Genomic DNA, 18,388 nt, shown 5'->3' on the forward strand with positions numbered 1-18,388 from the left:
AATTGTGTCAGGTAAGCTTTTGCCTCTACGCTTAAATGAACCTGCAGAAGATATTCCGGAGCCTTTTTCCTTCATTTAAATCCCTTAAAAGAAGTGCAACATCTATTACTTTTGTTTGTTTAATAATCAATGGCACAGTGCTTTGTAGCTCTGTTTGCTGGGAAGCAACATAGATCTGTCACTGTTGCCACTCGTTTGCCTCTCCGTTGTCGCTGAAATGAATGAACTGTGATTCAACCACTTCCCTGGGCAGCCTGTTCCAGTGCTTGACAACCCTGGCATAAGCTTCCAAAAATAAGAGTCATGAAAGTTGCATCTACCTACTAGTTTTCAGTTCCCCTACAGTTACAGGTTCCATGATTTTTTTAAAAAAAACTACTTGTGTTGGAGCAATTCTTGTGGATCCATTCATAGGGTATGACTTCAGTGGAGCTAGAGCTAAAACTAAATCACAGTCCCAAATATTAGAATTGCTGGGATCCCAACACCCTTTCCTTTAAGTATCTCCATCTAGTTTAGTTCACTTGGAGCTATCAATGAATGTAGATCTTAAGGTATTGGTGGAGGGCAGAAGGAGAAATGGAGAAACCAGTCTTTGCTTCTGGTTGGTTTTAAATCAAAGATAGCAGAAAGGAAAGAATACACATATATGGCAGAACACTTTTATCTGGACCAAAATATATTATGTTCACATACATCCTTTGGATAATTGTATTTGGCTATCAACTGGTTGAGAAAATTCCGGTGTCCTGACTTGAAGATAGTACTGTGTGAAATAAATTGATCTTACCTTTCAAATTTTAGGAGGCAAAGCATTTAAAAGGGTGATAAGTATTTCTAAGTTATCTATTTAATTTTCACTGATGTTTCATTTACCCGATTTTCATATGTACACTGTTCTTTTGCAGTCACATCTTTCTTTTTTTTTTAACCCTAGATCACCGCATATAACAGACGTACCTTTGAGACAGCAAGACATAATTTAATCATTAATATAATGTCAGCAGAAGGTATGTACAGAAAATAGCTTGTTGTGTTTTGAACCAAATAAGCAAAAACATCTTATGTGCTCCTATTCTTTTAAGATTAAAAAATTGATGTAAAATAGTTGGTGTTCAAGTTAAATGTGGTGACACAAATGGAAAGTAAGGGAGTTTTCTCTCTTTTGATTCAATTTGTTATTTTTATCCAAGTTATTTCTGTCAGGTAAGACTATTATTCCCCATTTATTAAAAAAAAAAAAAAGCATATTTGCTTTTTTATAATTAATTTCAAGGTTTTTTTCCCCTGTCTTTTCAAATGGACCTTACATGAAGGATTTTATTCTCTTTTTGCATGTTGTTTAGTTTGCTTAGTTCTGCATGCTCTTTATGCAGAGAACAACCGTATAGGCAGATCCAGAAAAAAACAAATCATGGTATATATGAACACTTCAATTAAAAAAAATTGAGTAGTTTGTGTCCTTAAAATTAGTTCTCTTCATCATATTTATATATTTATTGTCTGGAGTATTGCAGGTTGGAATCCATTGTCACTGCAGATCAGGTTTGATCCCAAAATTTGCATAAAAGTAATGTTATCTGTTTAATGAATATTTACTGAGACTCTTTTCCTCTAGTCTACTCCGTCATCTCCCAGCTCCCTTATAAATAGCCAGTGGTTTTCAGCTTAAGTAACAGTTAATAGTACTAACTATTTAATTAAACATAATCACATTAGGATGAAAAATGAGCTAGTTCAAATACAAGATTTTTGGAAAGGTGTATCAAAGTGGTATTATGTTAATAATTACTTGAAATTCTTTGTAATGGAGCCTTTGTTTAAGGCAAAACTCTTCCTTTTTCATCACAACTAGATTTTCCTTTACCATATCAAGCGGAGTTCTTCATAAGGAATATGAATGTAGAAGAAATGTTAGCAAGTGAAGTTCTTGGTGACTTTCTCGGAGCAGTGAAAAATGTGTGGCAGCCAGAACGCTTGAATGCTATAAACATTACTTCAGCCCTCGACAGGGGAGGGAGAGTTCCACTTCCTATTAATGACATGAAAGAGGGGTAAGCACATCTGTCAGTCTGATGCTTTTGCTTTACTCTTTTTTTTTTTTTTTCTTACTTAAAAGTTTAATATTTTTTCAGGTTTTCTAGAAACTTTGCAATTGCTGTTTTATATTTTGGAAATCCAGATTGGTATTAGATCTGAAAAGTTTACTGATGGTCCGAGCCCCTGTTATACCATGGTTAGATACCATTTCAACAGGTGACAGTTCCTATATTGATTTTACAATCCAAGGAATACTAATGAATTCCATTAATTATAAACCAGTTGGTAGTAAGTATGCTTATTTTGTAATTCCAGTCTTACTTCTGAGCAGTTGTTTGGCATACTTTTAGAGTATTCGGTAGTTCCCAATTCACAAGACTCAAAATTTTGAAACAAGCTGTGACAGAGCATAGCTTACAAAGGCACTTATATTTCCAAGAGCATTTAGCATGTAACAGTGTCGTTTGTAGCTGTACTCTTACTTAGTGAAATTTAGTTATGTGTTTCAGGAGCACTCTGGACTTTCATCTGAAAGTGATAAGCTGAGGTATCTGGGGAATTTCGGTTACTAAGTGTAAACTGCAGGAATGTACTATTTCCAGTTGTGATTTGTAACCATAAGTTCTGTTCTGAAATAGGATACTTCAATTAGAAAGGAATAAGGATTCAGCCTTTTCAAAATATGGTTGTGGTAGTGCTTTTCCCTGGCAAAAATAAAGGTGCCTAGTTACTTTTAGATATTTTGTGTCAAATAATATCTAAGACAGGTCTGAGGGTTCAAAATCCAAGATGTGTGCAGAAAGGATTGTTGTTTCAGAGCCCTTCTGTGCACCTGGAGTTTCTGAGCACATCTAAAGAAGGAAAGCGACTTCTGTACTAGCCAGAGTAATAGCAGAACCCCTTAAAACAAGCAGCTACATTTCAAACATTTAGTCAGATAATGCCTTGTATACCAAACAGCAACCATGACCTAATTTATGTTTCGGGATCCATTGATATATTATTACCTGTTGCAGCAGACTGTATATTCCATCAGTGTTCTACATATTTAAATATGAAAATGAATAATACAATTAGCACTGTAGCTCTTATCTTGTGTACTGTAATGCTAAATGAAGTATTAAGTTTACATTCAGCTTTCAGTATTCTGCAAATTTTGTTGGCAGTGCATAGCTACAGTATCAAGAAAAAGAATTAAAAAAAAAAAGTAGTTTTGGTCTTTAAAGCACAGCTGAATGCTACTGTGAACAATAATAATGTTTGGAAGAGTATGTCATTGTCCTTTGGGGGTTTGTGAGAGGTGTCCTGACAGTCCGTCACTTATCTCTTTCTGTAGTGTGTATGTTATGGTTGGGGCAGATGTTCCCTTCTCTTCGTGCTTACGAGAAGTGGAAAACCCACAAAATCAGCTGAGATGCAGTCAAGAAATGGAACCTGTAATAACCTGCGATAAAAAATTTCGTACTCAATTCCATATTGACTGGTGTAAAATCTCTCTGGTGAGTTATTTTATTTTTGCGTTAAAATGATGTTTGTAGAAGTACAATATTTTATGCCAGACATGATTTAGGTAAGAGTTTTGCCAGCCTGGCCAGACAGCTCTGCCAAATTCCTCTTTGTCATGACTGATGGACATTGTTTTCCATCTAGTAGACACTCTTAAGATTGTGAAAGGATTTTGCTTTGTGGGCTGAATTCTGTTAAAGAGTTAAGCGCCAGTGAAACCACCATGTTCGTTTTCAGTAGTGGTGATTTATATAAATGTCCAGAGAACTCTAGGGCTCACAGAATTAAAAGTAGGAGAGAATTATTTAGGTAGGTGTAGTTCATTAATTCAGCATGCTAATACTGCTAGTTAGACTTGCTTTCCTAAAATATGCATGTGTGTGTATATATGTTTTCCCAAATGTTGAGTCTACAGCACTGACCGGTTAAATAGTATTTCTATGCTGTTAAAAAAATCTTTCTGAAAATTGTCCAAAACATATTTCATGTTAAAAATGAAATAGAAAAAGAAAAGAAAATAGTGTTGACTAATGAAATCAAAATAAATGGGAACATTCTTCTCAGTCAAATACAAGAAAAGTGATGACCAAACACTAGATTATTTGCCGTGGAAGGAGTATAATTCCTAAAGAGGCTTTTTAAGGTTATTTTTGTTTAGTTCTGGTAAGGAGATTCAAGAAACGATACAGTATTGGAAGAGAACGTCACAGATAAGTTTGAACAAAGGTGGTTGAAGGTACATTAACTGAGATGATTGTTGAGCTACTTCAGACATTACCCAAGAGGAAACAAAAAGGGAGATATGAAAGGCTTTTGTACAATGTAAAAAATGTATTGAGTATGATAAAAGGTATTCATACACAAAATTGATCAGGTAACTTCTAACCCTTTCTTTCTATAAACTATAAATTAGGAAGGCTGTTAGAAAGCTGGAGAACCCTTGTTTTCAAAAGAATATCCAGTTTATTTACTGTTTATTGGCTTTCCTTTGAGAAATTGCAAAAGATACACGTGTACACAGCAATACTTACCCGCACCTGAAAAATAGTACAAGGCAGTCAGCCCTCATCAAGAACAAACTATTTCAAGTCTTCTAAAAGAAAGAGGTAAAATCGACGTATAGCAGCAGATGTCATTTCTTTTTGGTAAGGTTTTTTGATACTGTCTCATATGGAAGCTCAGGAACGTGGCCTAGATGAAGCTATGACCTGGTGAGGAGGATATGGCTGGCTAGCCATAATCATAGCGGAATTATTAATAATGCCTTGCTATTCTTCATTAGTAAGCTAGGTGATGGATGTGCTCAGCCTGTTGCTCTGAGATGTGCTGACTACACTGCAGCACACTTGAAGTCTTATGGAGATGAGCCAGGGGCTCCTGAGATAATAGGAGCCAACAGGGGAACACCAGTGAAATGCCTCAAAGGAATTAAGGGGTGATCTTCTAAGAAGGTGACATGGCCAGCAGCCCAGCTGAAGTGCCTCTACACCAATGCACACAGCACGGGCAACAAATAGGAAGAGCTGGAAGCCACCGTTCCGCTAGAAAGCTACAACCTAGTTGCCATTATTGAAACTTGGGATGAATCCTGTGACTGGAGTGCAGCTCTGAATGGCCAGAGGCTGTTCAGAAGGCACAGGTAAGGAAGGAGGGGTGGAGGCCTTGCCCCCTACATCAGGAAGTGGATTGAGTGTGAAGAGCCGTTTCTAAAGAATAGCCACAAGCAGGTTGAAAGCTTATGGGTAAGAATTAAGAGACTGAGGAGCAAAGGGAACCTTGTGGTTGGTAGCCACTACAGGCCGCCTGATCAAGGGAAGCCTATTGACAAAGCCTTCTTACTCCAGCTACAGGAGGCATCATGCTCACAGGCTCTCTTCCTGATGGGGGACTTCAGCCACCCTGACATCTACTGGAAAGGTAGCACAGTGAGATATAGGCAATCCAGGAGACTCCTGGAGTGCATTGAGGATAGATTCTTAAGCCAGGTAATAGACAGCCTTACCAGAAGAGATGCGATACTGGACCTGTTGGTCACCAGTGCAAGCTAATTGGTGGTGTCAAGACTGGAGGGAGCCTCAGCTGCAGTGATCATGCACTGATGGTCCAACACTTCACAGGCCTCAGGGTCAGGCAAGGAGTAAAGTCAGGACCCTGAATTTTAGGAAAGCAAACTTCAGCTGTTCAACGAGTTAGTCAGCAGAACCCACTAGGAAACTGCCCTCCCAGACAAGGGAGCAGAACAGAGCTGGCAGACTTTTAAGGATGCTTCCCATAGAGTGTAAGAGCTCTTGATCCCCAGGTGTAAAAAATCACAAAAGGAAGGCAAGAGACCGGCATGGCTGAGTCAATACCTGCTGGTCAAACTAAAGGGCAAGAAAAGGCACAGGCAGTGGAAGCAGGGACAGGTATCCTGGGAAGAGTATGAGGATGCTGCCTGGTTGTGTAGGGATGGGGTCAGGAAGGCCAAGGTGTGGATGGAGCTGAACTTGGTAAGGGATGCAAAGAATAATAAGAGCTTCTACAGGCATGTCAGCCAGAAAAGGAAGGTGAAAGAAAGTGTAATCCACCTGATAAGCAAGACTGTCAAACTGGTAGCACAGACGACAAGAAGGCTGAGGTACTCAACAACTTTTTCCCTCATTCTTCACTGGCAAGCTCTTTTCCCATGTCTGTCGAGTGGACGGACCACAAGGCAGGGACTGCGGGAGCAAAGTTCCTCCTACTGTAAGAGAAGATCAGGTTCATGACTACCTGAGGAGATGCATCCCAGAGTCCTGAGAGAATTGGCTGATGTAGTTGCCAAGCCACTCTCCATGATATTTGAAAAGTCACAGCAGTCAGGTGAAGTCCCCGGTGACTGGGAAAAGGGAAACATTGCACCCATTTTTAAAAAGGGTAGACAGGAGGAGCCTGGGAACTACCGACCTGTCAGCCTCACCTCTGTGCCTGGGCAGATCATGGAACAGATTCTCCTAGAAGCTGTGCTAAGGCATGTGGACCACAGGGAGGTGATTCGACATAGCCACCATGGCTTCACCAAAGGCGAGTCCTGCCTGGCCAACCCAGTGGCCTTCTATGATGGAGTGACTACATCAGTGGAGAAGGGAAGAGCTACGGATGTCGTTTATCTGGACTTCTGTAGGGCCTTTGACATGATCCCCCACAACATCCTTCTCTCTAAATTGAAGAGATAGGGATTTGATGGGTGGACTGTTTGGTGGTTGAGGAATTGGTTGGATGGTCGCATCCAGAGGGTAGTGGTCAATGGTTCGATATCCAGATGGAGATCAGTGACGAGTGGTGTCCCTCAGGGGTCTGTGTTGGAAGCAGTACTGTTTAATATATTCAATGACAGTGGGATCGAGTGCACCCTCAGCAAGTTTGTGGATGACACCAAGCTGAGTGGTGCAGTTGACATGCCTGAGGGACGGGATGCCATCCAGAGGGACCTGGGCAGGCTCAAGAAGTGGGCCCATGTGAACCTCAGGAGGTTCAATAAGGCCAAGCGGAGGGTCCTGCACCTGGGTTGGAGCAACCCCTGGTATCAGTACAGGCTGGGGGATGAAGGGATTGAGAGCAGCGCTGATGAGAAGGACTTGGGGGTACCGGTGGATGAAAAGCAGGACGTGAGCTGACAGTGTGCGCTCGCAGCCGAGGCGGCCAGCTGTATCCTGGGCTGCATGAAAAGCCGCGTGGCCAGCAGGTCGAGGGAGCTGATTCTGCTCTACTCTGCTCTGGTGAGACTTCACCTGGAGTACTGCATCCAGCTCTGGAGCCCTTAGCAAAGGACAGTCATGGACCTGTTGGAGCGGCTCCAGAGGAGGGCCACAAAAATGATCAGAGGATGGAACACCTCTCCTATGAAGACAGGCTGAGAGAGTTGGGGTTGTTCAGCCTGGAGAAGAGAAGGCTTCTTCTCTTCAGGGAGACCTTATTGTGGCCTTTCAGTACTTAAAGGGGGCTTATAAGAAAGATGGGGACAAACTTTTTAGCAGGGCCTGTTGTGATAGGACAAGGGGTAGTGGTTTTATGCTAAAAGAGGATACATTTAGGCTCTATATAAGGCATAAATTTTTTTACTGTGAGGGTGGTGAAACACTGGCCCAGGTTGCCCAGAGAGGTAGTAGATGCCTCATCCCTGGAAACATTCAAGGGGTGGTTGGACGAGGCTCTGAGCAACCTGATCTAGTTGTAGATGTTCCTGCTTATTGCTGGGGGGTTTGGACTAGATGACCCTTAAAGGTCCCTTCCAACCCAAACTGTTCTATGATTCTCTTAAATTAAATGTGCAGGCCCCATGAAACTGAAAGGATCTGCAGGTGCGTTGAAGGACAGGATAGAATTTAGAAAGCTCTTGAGAAATTGGAGAAACAGCCTTAGGAAACAGGGTGAATTTCAAAAGGAGCATCAAAGGAATAGCACGCTAATGCAAGAATAATCAACAGTAGTACCCATGCAGAATGAGGAGCAGCGGGTTAGGAATGCTTCTCCAGAAAAAAATGGCCAATAGTAACAGTGGCTCATGAACTAATCATGAAGCACAGTTGTCGTGCTGTTTAGAGAAAAGCAGAGATTGTGTAAAAGGAACAGGCTGTCAAAGAGAAGCATAATTTTCTACAGCAGCCTATAACCCAGCCTTCTTGAACTTGGCACTTGTTTTGGCAGCATGCCATGATAACTGAATTTAAACAGTCTTTGAGGGGGGGTTGCTGTTGCCAGCAACATTGCTACTGCATGCTGTAACCTGGTGGATCAAAGGGAGAACTGAGCCATGCTTCCCTCCATCTACTCACAGCCTGCTTTTCACAAGGCAAGCAGGGGGGCAGGAGATCCCTCCAGATCCACGGGCTGGGAGGGAGTTGAGCTCCATTTCCCATAACCGCAGCAGAGGCCAGTGAGTGAAAATACCACCACCACGTCCTCTTCTGCCCACTTTTTATGAGGTGAGGTTGGCGGTTAGCACCTAAATCAAAGAGTAGATTTAAGCTTGTGGGTCCCAAATACTGAAAAGACGGGTGACTTAATACAAGCTTCCTCTTAATGCTGCTTTCTGATAAAGTTTGTTCTCCCACTGTGCATGGGCTTCTCGGTCACATCAGTAGCTGCATACATCTTTTTTTTTGTGCGTTTGCTTAGGGCTTGAGATTCAACTAAGCAGCCAGGTAGAATTCATAACATAAAATATACCGCAGAATTTAATGAGTGAAGAATACATAAATTAATTTTTGCAAAACTGTACTTAAAAATATATATATACCTCTGTATGCATTTGAAGCTCAACATAATATTATTTCTGGAATTCCATGAAAAACCTGTTCATCCATTGCATAAGTTTTAATACAGCATTTTATGACTTAAAGTGTAAAGTATAAAGAAATGACCATCAATTGCAAGATTTCTCAATGAACAGCCAGGTCAAGCATGACCTGACTCTCAATGAACAGGTCAAGCATGGAGCAAACATAATTTATTTTCATCAATGATCTGGAGAGGGTTTTAAAACTGACACTGATAAAATTTAACAGTAATATCTAACTGAAGATAACGAGAAAGTGGAGGCAGAAAATTCAAAAGTTGTGCGGGAAAGGCAGTCAGTTAAATACAGTAGGGAATTCACTAGCAAAAAAAGGTTGTCTTTCTAGAAACATTAGATACAGACATAAAAAAATAAATAAAAAATTACTTGTGACCGGGAAAGTAGCCTTTTGGATGTTAGTTGAATTAGGAGGTAGAAAAGCCTTGGAACTCTGGCTCAGGTCAACTAACTGTCGTGGTGCTTCTTGCGTCGGGTGGGTGCGGGAGGCCATGGAGCTGCTCAGTTCTCAGCAGCTCGGTTCATGCTTCTTGCTTCTTTGGGCCCTGGATGCGAAGCTCAATAGGAAGGAGGAGGAAGAAAATGCAGAGGTACTCCACTCTTCATCTCTACCACCCTCATACAAGAGAGGGCAGTATTGTTATTTAGGAAGACTAATAGGAAATGGATTCATCCATCCAAAAGAAATCAGTATCGAATGATCAGTTTGCATAGAAATGTTTACAGCATTTTTACTCAAATACTATTTGTGTGAGATATACCTAAAATTAATCTGTAAAAAACGTAGTATTTCTGGTGGGCACAAAATAAAGAGATAATGTGATAAAGTAATGAAGTCGTATTAGTTACCACATTGATGAGAAGCTTTCAATGAAATGTAAAGTTTTATTGGTTAAAATAAAGTGATTGGATGAAATTGCACAGAATTTGTCAAATGTGTCATATGGATTCATTTATATGTTATGGCTGGATAAATACTGCCTGTTCTACACTCTGTTACTTTGTTATATAATTCTCTTTTTTTTTTTTTCCTTTTTTTTTTTTTTTCTGGACATCAGGTTGACAATACAAAACAAGTTTCCACCTTTCAGGAAGTGATTCGTGGAGAGGGGATATTACCTGATGGTGGAGAGTACAAGCCACCTTCCGATACGCTGAAAAGCAGAGACTATTACTCGGATTTCCTAATTACACTGGCCGTGCCCTCGGCAATAGCACTGGTGCTTTTTCTAATACTTGCCTATATCATGTGCTGCCGACGGGAAGGAGTGTGAGTACTTTAACACGCTAATAAGTAATTGTAAATTTTTCTAAGATTATAATGCACAGAAGACTATTTGTTAGAAGAATTCCATTCAGTTCATTAAAAACATTTAAAACAGGCCAAAAGATATCTGCTTGAAATACTGAACTATATCTCATCTAAGCACACACAGTAATTACCAAGAGAATTGATATAGGACCTGTAATTGCTCTAGTTGAAGGGGTTAAAAGTCTCCATGTACGCACAAAGCTTCACAAAATCTCCACATACGCACAACTCTCCAAAATGCCCCAAACAAATAAAATACTAATAAAGGATCATTGATTCAGGAAAATATTAAGTAATTTCTAAAATGCTAACTTAAAAATAAATCCAGTTGAGGATATGAACTGAATTTAGACATATTATAAAAGAGAAACACATAAAAGGAAAGCAGCAAGTAACGTAATTTCTGCCATTTCTTACACAAACTACAATTTCATTTTGTCACAGAATTTATTTTAGCCAGAAGCTTGTTCTCTAACTTGCCTTTTCATTTCTCTGTGTGTGTGTGTCTGTGTGTGCGTGTCCGTCATCAGTATCACATCTCTATACGTGCGTTCATCAAGGCCTCATCATAAACCCAGTTGCAAATGCTGCCAAGTTGCGTTTAGCAATAACCTTGTCAGCATTTCTCCATCATGTACTATTTTCATCATCAGATAGATTTAATGTTCCAACTATCAATGCTATTATTTAATTCATAAATTTTGTTTTGTTTTTAGGGAAAAGAGAAACATGCAAACACCAGAGTAAGTGTCTTCTTTCCTGTTATTTTTCTTTTACCATTTAATTTTCATTCTCAGTAGCTTGTCATGCTTCATACATGTGTGTCATAATCTTCTTTCATTCTCTCTAATCCATGGTTTAATTCATAAATGTGAAAGCTGCTTTTAAATCAGAGTCTTGGCAAGGATAGAAGACCAGAATAAAAAGGGTTTGAAATTAACCACTGTCAATTCAAAATAAAATAGTGCTGTTAGAGTAAATATGTTAATATGTAATTTATACTCCTGCTTATTGGACTTCCCAGCCTATATCTTAAAGGCAGTAGACAGGAGACCAAATTATCCCGGAAGGTATCCAGTGCCTGGACTATGGAGTGTTTTAAAATTAATCTATAAGTTTCTATGAATCTGCCGCAAGAATCAGGAGTTAACCAAAACTTTTATTTTAACTGCAGCAAATAAATGGAACATTAGTAGCAAATCGCACAGTCTTGGATCCTATGAAACATACTTATCCAGACAGCAAAATCTAATGGAATAATTACTGCCTTAAAAATTAAATAAATCCAATATTAATTAAATTAACTATCTAAAGGTTTACTGTAATTGCTGCACTGTAGAGTCTGTAGCATGCATCAAGGTCCTTTTATTTTTAAGAAAAATAATAATTGTAAAAGTCTATCAGTTTTGATAGAGCATTTAAAAATATGTATTTACTATTTTATTTCCTTTTGACATAGCATCCAGTTGGTTCACCACAGTGCTATACAGAAATCAACCAAAGAGCTCCGTGACATGTCTAAAAATAGAGAAATCGCATGGCCTCTTTCAACGCTTCCAGTGTTTCACCCGGTTACCGGTGAGATTGTACCGGCCCTTCACCCAGACAGCTACGATAATACCAGTATGCCGCTGATGCAAACACAGCAGTAAGTATTTAGATTTTTGTTTTATTTGTTAATAGTCATTATGTTGCACGATTCAACGACGGATTCCGGGGCTTGCCGTCTGAAATGTATTTATGATGGACGTATCAGTAATGACTCTGTAGTTGAAGATAGCTCCGACGCTGGCATTTCAAGCAGAAAGAAAGGCCTTCTGTTATAAAATTAAATGGCTGGGTTTCAGCGTGCAGACTTGGCAAGAAGCTTTGCGTGGAACAGTTACATTTCTGCATATTTTGGAGGAAAAACTGCTTTGGACGGAGGAATCGATTTGAGCTGTTCTATTTTAGACACCCTGCCTCTTAACCCATGTCTTTGGAGTTCTCATATAAAACTACCAGCAGCTTGGTAGTTTCATACCAGAAATTCCAGACTTTGTAAGCATTTCGCCATGTACCTGAAATGTTAACGTTGAACAGAAGAGCATAACCCTTTACGCAGACAATAAACACAGACTTGCCAATGAAGACATTCAGAGGTCTCAGCTGCTTCCATTGTTGCCAGCCTCCCTCCGAGACAGAAACCAGAAAATTCTTCATCTCTGTTCCTTAAAGTTCATTTATCAGTAACTTAATGAAACTATTGAGACGGACCCATCTCGTGCTTGCTTTGCACGTGTTCTAATTCGGACAAGTCGGTTGTGCTGTAGAAAAAAGGCATTTCTAGAAAGGTTTGGTTGAGGTGTCTGGGGTTGAGCAGGTCCGAGGCGCAGGGGTCTCCGAAGTGGCTGGCATCATTTTTCAGTGCCGTGCTATAACACAAGCTCCTCAGCTGGCAGCCTGCGTGGCCCCAGTGATACCGGTCCAGTGCCGGGACTAACTTGGCCCTAACTTACACGTGCTTGCCCTGAATTCCCTTCATAATGTAGATACATGCTAGAAGAGTGTTTTCTTCTTCCTGTCCCAAAGCTACGTTCTCCAGAAAGTACAGCTGTGTAAATTATCCCTTCTACAACAGCTGCAAAGTGCTCTGCCCTGGATTTTACAGTTTCTTCTCTATTTAGAATAGCAACTTTTTATGACTGGGGTGCCAAAGCTGGTACCAAAGGCTTTCTTACATTGTACGTAGGGTTTTTATCTGCTTCACCTGCATTCCATCCCCTAATTCCTTTCTATAAAAACAACCGTAATATCTGGTAGCTGTTAAAACAGACACTTAAGCAGGACACGAAAATGGAACTTTGCCTTGGTAAGTGAAGCGGTCTGATGTGTAAAACTAGCTGACCATTCCTTCATTCCACAGTCAATAATGAAGTTGCAAAGACTCACCTTCTCTCTGTCTATCACTTATGGAAACCAAACCTTGTATAACATCAGAAACCTGTGGCGAGTCTTGTTACCTCTGGCGTTTCACCAAGTCTGAGCCTTTGAACCTAATTGACAAGTGAAATAATAGCAACTACCCTGTAACGCTAATTTTCTTTCTTTCATTGACTTGGCTAAGATTTTGATAATAGTGAAAATGGATTATTGCTTCATAAGCAAAACAATGAAGTTCAAATGCTGAACTTTCATGCATAATATACTTCAGACTTTGCATGGAAGCATTAAAGATACTAAATTGTTTTTTGTAGGAACCTGCCACATCAGACTCGGATTCCACAGCAGCAGAGTGCAGGTCAGTACTGAGAAAATACTGTAGCTATTAAGTGACCGGTGCAGAGGAATCGTTAGTCAAACCGCATACAGTCTATGGACAGTGGAAACCATTTTCAAATAGAGCAAAGTATTACAGCGTTGTCATTCTAGATTGTTTTGATACATCAGTGAAAATTTTGGTACGGGATTGATTAAACAAGTAGGAGAAATGCTGCATTAGGACTCGGCATGAGACACTGGGAGCTGGTACAGCTGAGTTGGAAACCTCCTCGTATAAATAATTTTGTATTACAACATGAAGCTACAGCTAGATTCCCAAATCCGGTTACACTGTTCAAATTCCCTAGAACTTGATAGGAAACGAAAATTTCCAATTCCCACCAAATACTAGTTAAGCTCTGAAGAAAGAGCTCTTTATTGCTGTTACTAAACATAAAGAGTTGATATTGGGGCATCTGTGGTGAGGCATATACCCACGCTGCAGGTTTCCCCTGTCTTAGTCATCGCTTTTCCATCATTTCCACAAATCCTAATGTACCGACTGAGGTCGTGAATGATCCCATCAGAGCATCTACTAAGGCTGATTCTCCTCTCTAAGTTAGCATATCCGGTCTGAGAAAAAGCGACAGCCATAGCCATGTGAAAGGGGATAGGCATCATACAAGGAAAACGTAGAGGCCAACGTGTAATTTTTGAATATTCAAAGACGTTTTTAGGCAAAACTCTCTCTATACATACATATTGAACATAATACGGGAACTACAGCTCCAAGAGGAAGACTTGTTTTAACTTAGGAGTTACGTAAGCAACTCTTTTCATTCAAAATCCTTCTTCTTCATTACTGCTTTCGGGGATTAAAGGAGAATTTCGTATGACAACATTTCAAAGATTTGAGGCAAGTATATAATAGATGCTTCTGCCCATGTGTGTGGTTTTTTTTTTTGTTATTGGGAAATTAAAAACACATTTATAAAACAAACAAGCAAACAAACAAAAAAAAACAACCAAAAATCTGACTGCAGTTCTGCTGGCTTTGCTATTTGTGTGCTTTATTATACATATACGGGGAATGGCAGATGACCCTGGCGGTATCCCTCCAGAGCCACCAGCACTGGTTTGGGTTGACATTTAGCAGAGCTCTTCACGCTCGCCACTGCAGGCGCTTAGAAGGCGGAATAAAAATGTCACACAGTTCTGCTCTCCTGTTATGACTGTCTTGTTACAAGAATTCCAGTCTGTCTCGCAGTAAAAAAGATGCAAAATCACCTGGCAGTCCTGCATGTTGACAGCAGTGAGACATTTAAAAAAGGTATGAAATACAAGCTAGCGTGGGTTTGTCGCCTGCAAGCCGCACCAAAGAACTGCCATAAAAATAGATTTCAAAATCCTCCAGTGTCTGTATTTTCTGTGGTACGTTATTTTGGTAGAGTACACCTGTTCTTTCCTATTCATCACAGACGCTGCCTGTGACAAGCTCTCAGAAATCAGGGGTGAAGAAAATGTATTTGGGACAGACAGTGTTTCCTCCCCTTCTCTTAGTTTTCAATGGCACCTGCCTTTGTAACTCAGATGTGCAGGGGACACTGCAAGCACGTCCATGACGTGATGGCATGTGCCTCTCGCGGTTTATCTTCTAAAGGATATCCATGACTCCTGTTGTCAGAAGGTTAGATTTTTAGAATGTTACGAATTTTAGAATGTTATGAAAACAGAATTCAGGCACTCCTAAGATTTTTAGTAGCATCAGTAGAAACTTAGCAATCAATGTATTGATCTGTTGAACTAAGAAATTTACAGAACTAAAACACTGAAGGCCAAAAAACCTACAGAACTAGACATTCATTGTTGAATTTTCTTCCTTTCCTACAGAAAATTCCCAATAATATACTCAGGGTTATTAACATACTATCAGTCACCACCATGAAAGAAGGTTTTTCTATTTTAAAGCTTCAGTAGACCATCATTAGTAATTTGAAGAGCAGACCATGTCTAATAACCACTGTCCTCTTCAGGAACTACCTGAATCCCCAGTAAGAAGCAAATTTGTTTTTAACCTTATATAAAAATGCAGATTTAATAGCTGACAGTAATGCTCGACTCTTCCACGAAGTTGAAACATAACTGGGAAAGAATTGTATGAAAGGTGACAACTCGCATCGAAGGTTTATATTATACTGCTGAAACTTGCTAGTGGTCTCCAATATGAAAAGGCATGTTAAGTTTTATAATTGTCTCTCTGTTGATTGGCAAAATTTGTGAGGACTATTTTAAGGTGCTTAGATTGAAAAGTTTATAGGATATTCCTAGAATGCAAGAGACTAAATAGTATATGGACACCATATACTGCATTTTTCCGTTTTGAGCGTCACAGTCTCCCCATGAAGCCTGTTAGATCCCAAACAGAAAGATAAATTCCCAGTTAAATGACCTTTTCCTCGATCTCTCCCTTCCCAGAAGCAAGCGAGCAAAGCTTTTCCATGTAAAATGTCGTCTTTTGGTCCAGGTTGTACTTGTCGTGTTTCTCCGGTGTGGTTGTTGATAAAAGCCTCATAAATACTATTTATGTGCTGTGTTACCCATTGACAGTTCAATATCGTTGAAGCATCACCTGCCACTGCTGGATTACATACACTCTCATCTACTTGCAGGTAAATGGTATTCCTGAGGAAAGAAAACTAACAGAAGCAATGAATTTGTAATCGGAGAAGGCAGAAAATTGTCTCGTTTCCTTCTTTGTTCTGATTGATGCATGAGTTTTTCTGGTGTATATTGTGCATGCCCGTAGTATTAAGATGATCTCAGTGCCAGAGCCTACGATCACTCCCATATAACTAACGTACTGTATCCTTTTGTACTTCGGACATTTTTGACAATTTGTAAACACTGATAACTTTTTATATTTGTTACATTCAGAAAATAATCTTTCAAATATATGTATTAATAAATATCAAACTTTATTCTGTCTTGTGATCTCTCCTGAAAGTTGTCACAGGGAAGTCAAAACTACAAAATGAGCACCAGGTTGAAGGGATTTCAGACTGTGCTCAGCGGGATGACGGAATTGCCTTACGTTTGCACACGACAAGCAGTACTCTATAAGCATGACAACTTGTGCAATACGATGAGGCTCAGAAATAGTATTCTGGATTTAGTAGGCATTAATTTTGTAGAGATTATTAAAATGTCATGAGCAAAGTTATTTTTGGAAAAAAAACCACAACAAAACCACCGAACAAAAGCCTAAAACTATTCCTGTTGAAAATTGGATTTCTGTTTCTTTATTTGACAGCTTGTGAGCAATAAAACATTTAAAATCTGTCCATTCATTCATCTGGTTATTTTAGAAGAAACTGTTACAAACTACTGTAGGCGGAAATTAATGTCTGCAAATAAGCAAGAGTAAATTTTGTTACAGTATACATGGACTAACTTTTAACTCTTCAAAAATACTCTTAAACTTTTCTTGGTGATATTCCTCATGCCCCCACGTGTTTTATTTTTTATATCCTCCACATTCTTTGTTCTTTTTGGAGCAAAAAAAGTTGTGGAAGAACTAGCTAACCAATAATCCAAGGGTGATTCTTGGAATCTTGGAAAGGAGTTGATTAAATAGGTGCTTTCCTGGGAGGTGGCTGCTTGGAGAGAGGCATTTGTGCAGCGGAAAGTTTAATAATACAAACTTTGTTAAAAGGATCTGAACTGAGGTTTCCTAATTTTTTCAATAGATGGTGGTAATTTATCTCCCGACACTGTTTGTGTATTTCAACTGAATTTTTTCTGATGCTTCTTTAAATCCTCCAATACAGCGTAACACAGGATTTAGGGGCTCTGGCTGTAAGAGCTCACACCAACACTTCTTGGGGTTTTACCTGAAAGCATCGTATTGCTTTAAGCTGACTTATGCTTTGTCTTTTTTCTGTAATATTTTCTCTTTCAGAAGCTGTATGTTCATCAGGACATTGCACTGTAAGCAGAAAGCCGCGTCTGCTTTAAAATTGCTAAACGGTGCCCGCATTGCCTTAGCTGAGGTTTCTGAGGTCTCCACTAAGACAAACTGAGTAATGCAGGAATTTAAGACTGAGGCTAAAAAGAAACTGTAAAATAAGGTTATTAGGTTTGTAGAAGGACCAAAGTAGTCACTGGCTTTTTTTTTTTTTTTTGCTTGTTTTTCTTTTTCTTTTTACAGTTACAGCCCTGTTCCTTTAAAACACAAAACCTTATTTTCTTTGCTTAAAAATGAACATAATGTGTTCATAGGCTTGGACCTGAATGCCGCACCTCGGCAGATGGATAGTTAAAAGAAGCCCTGAGCTGCTTTTCAGGCAGTGAGGTAACTATTGCAGCAAAGCGTATCATCAGCACTCAGTACCTTGTACACGCTTGGATACTGTCAAGCGTTAAACATCAGAGTGTGCAGGGCTGCCCTAAATGCTGAGCACAACCCCCAGAATACGTTAAGAAATGCATCTCGCCATGGGAATAGTGCCGGTGGGTGTCACACTAGGAGAGAGGTAGCTCAGGCTACAGGCGTGTAAGTTGAAAAACTAAGCTGGTTTCTGAAACAGCTGGAAGAGCCAGCCATTCCTACTTTTACTTTCTAAGTGGGGCACGTTGCCCCTGCCTCACCCAAAAGGTACCGGGGAGACATTTCGGCAGTCAGCCTCCTGCGAGAGCCCTCCTCTTTTCCAGCAGCTTGGACGGTTAGCCGTGAAAAGTGAATTAGAAAACTGCCCACTGAGGTTTATAGTAAATTAACAATTTATGTCTTTTATCCAAGCTGTGAAAAATTTGAGTACAATCAGCGTTTGGTTTCTACGACCATTTTCAAATGTATGAGCTGCCAGTGCTTTGGAACAGAAATGAATGGAATGGATTTTAAATAATGATTTTTTTTTAATGCAACGTAAGACTAAACTTTGTAAATAGTATTGGTTTTGGATCATAACGATTTCTGA

General features: G+C 39.7%; 1 protein-coding gene across 2 annotated transcripts in view; it reads left to right on the forward strand.

Annotated features, from left to right (window-relative positions):
* SGCE (sarcoglycan epsilon) overlaps nt 1-16,390 on the forward strand; it is a 35,652-nt gene extending 19,262 nt beyond the window's left edge. For both annotated transcript variants that reach the window (XM_054191711.1, XM_054191710.1), the window contains 8 exons: nt 938-1,010; nt 1,856-2,054; nt 3,377-3,539; nt 9,919-10,130; nt 10,889-10,915; nt 11,632-11,820; nt 13,409-13,452; nt 16,082-16,390. In XM_054191711.1, the coding sequence (XP_054047686.1) occupies nt 938-1,010; nt 1,856-2,054; nt 3,377-3,539; nt 9,919-10,130; nt 10,889-10,915; nt 11,632-11,820; nt 13,409-13,452; nt 16,082-16,098 (924 nt within the window). In that variant the 3' untranslated portion in view covers nt 16,099-16,390. The remainder of the gene's footprint in view (nt 1-937; nt 1,011-1,855; nt 2,055-3,376; nt 3,540-9,918; nt 10,131-10,888; nt 10,916-11,631; nt 11,821-13,408; nt 13,453-16,081) is intronic.
* Nucleotides 16,391-18,388: the final 1,998 nt, after the last annotated feature.

The sequence above is a fragment of the Rissa tridactyla genome, chromosome 2 (genome assembly GCF_028500815.1).
Source record: "Rissa tridactyla isolate bRisTri1 chromosome 2, bRisTri1.patW.cur.20221130, whole genome shotgun sequence".
Classification (NCBI taxonomy): domain Eukaryota; kingdom Metazoa; phylum Chordata; class Aves; order Charadriiformes; family Laridae; genus Rissa; species Rissa tridactyla.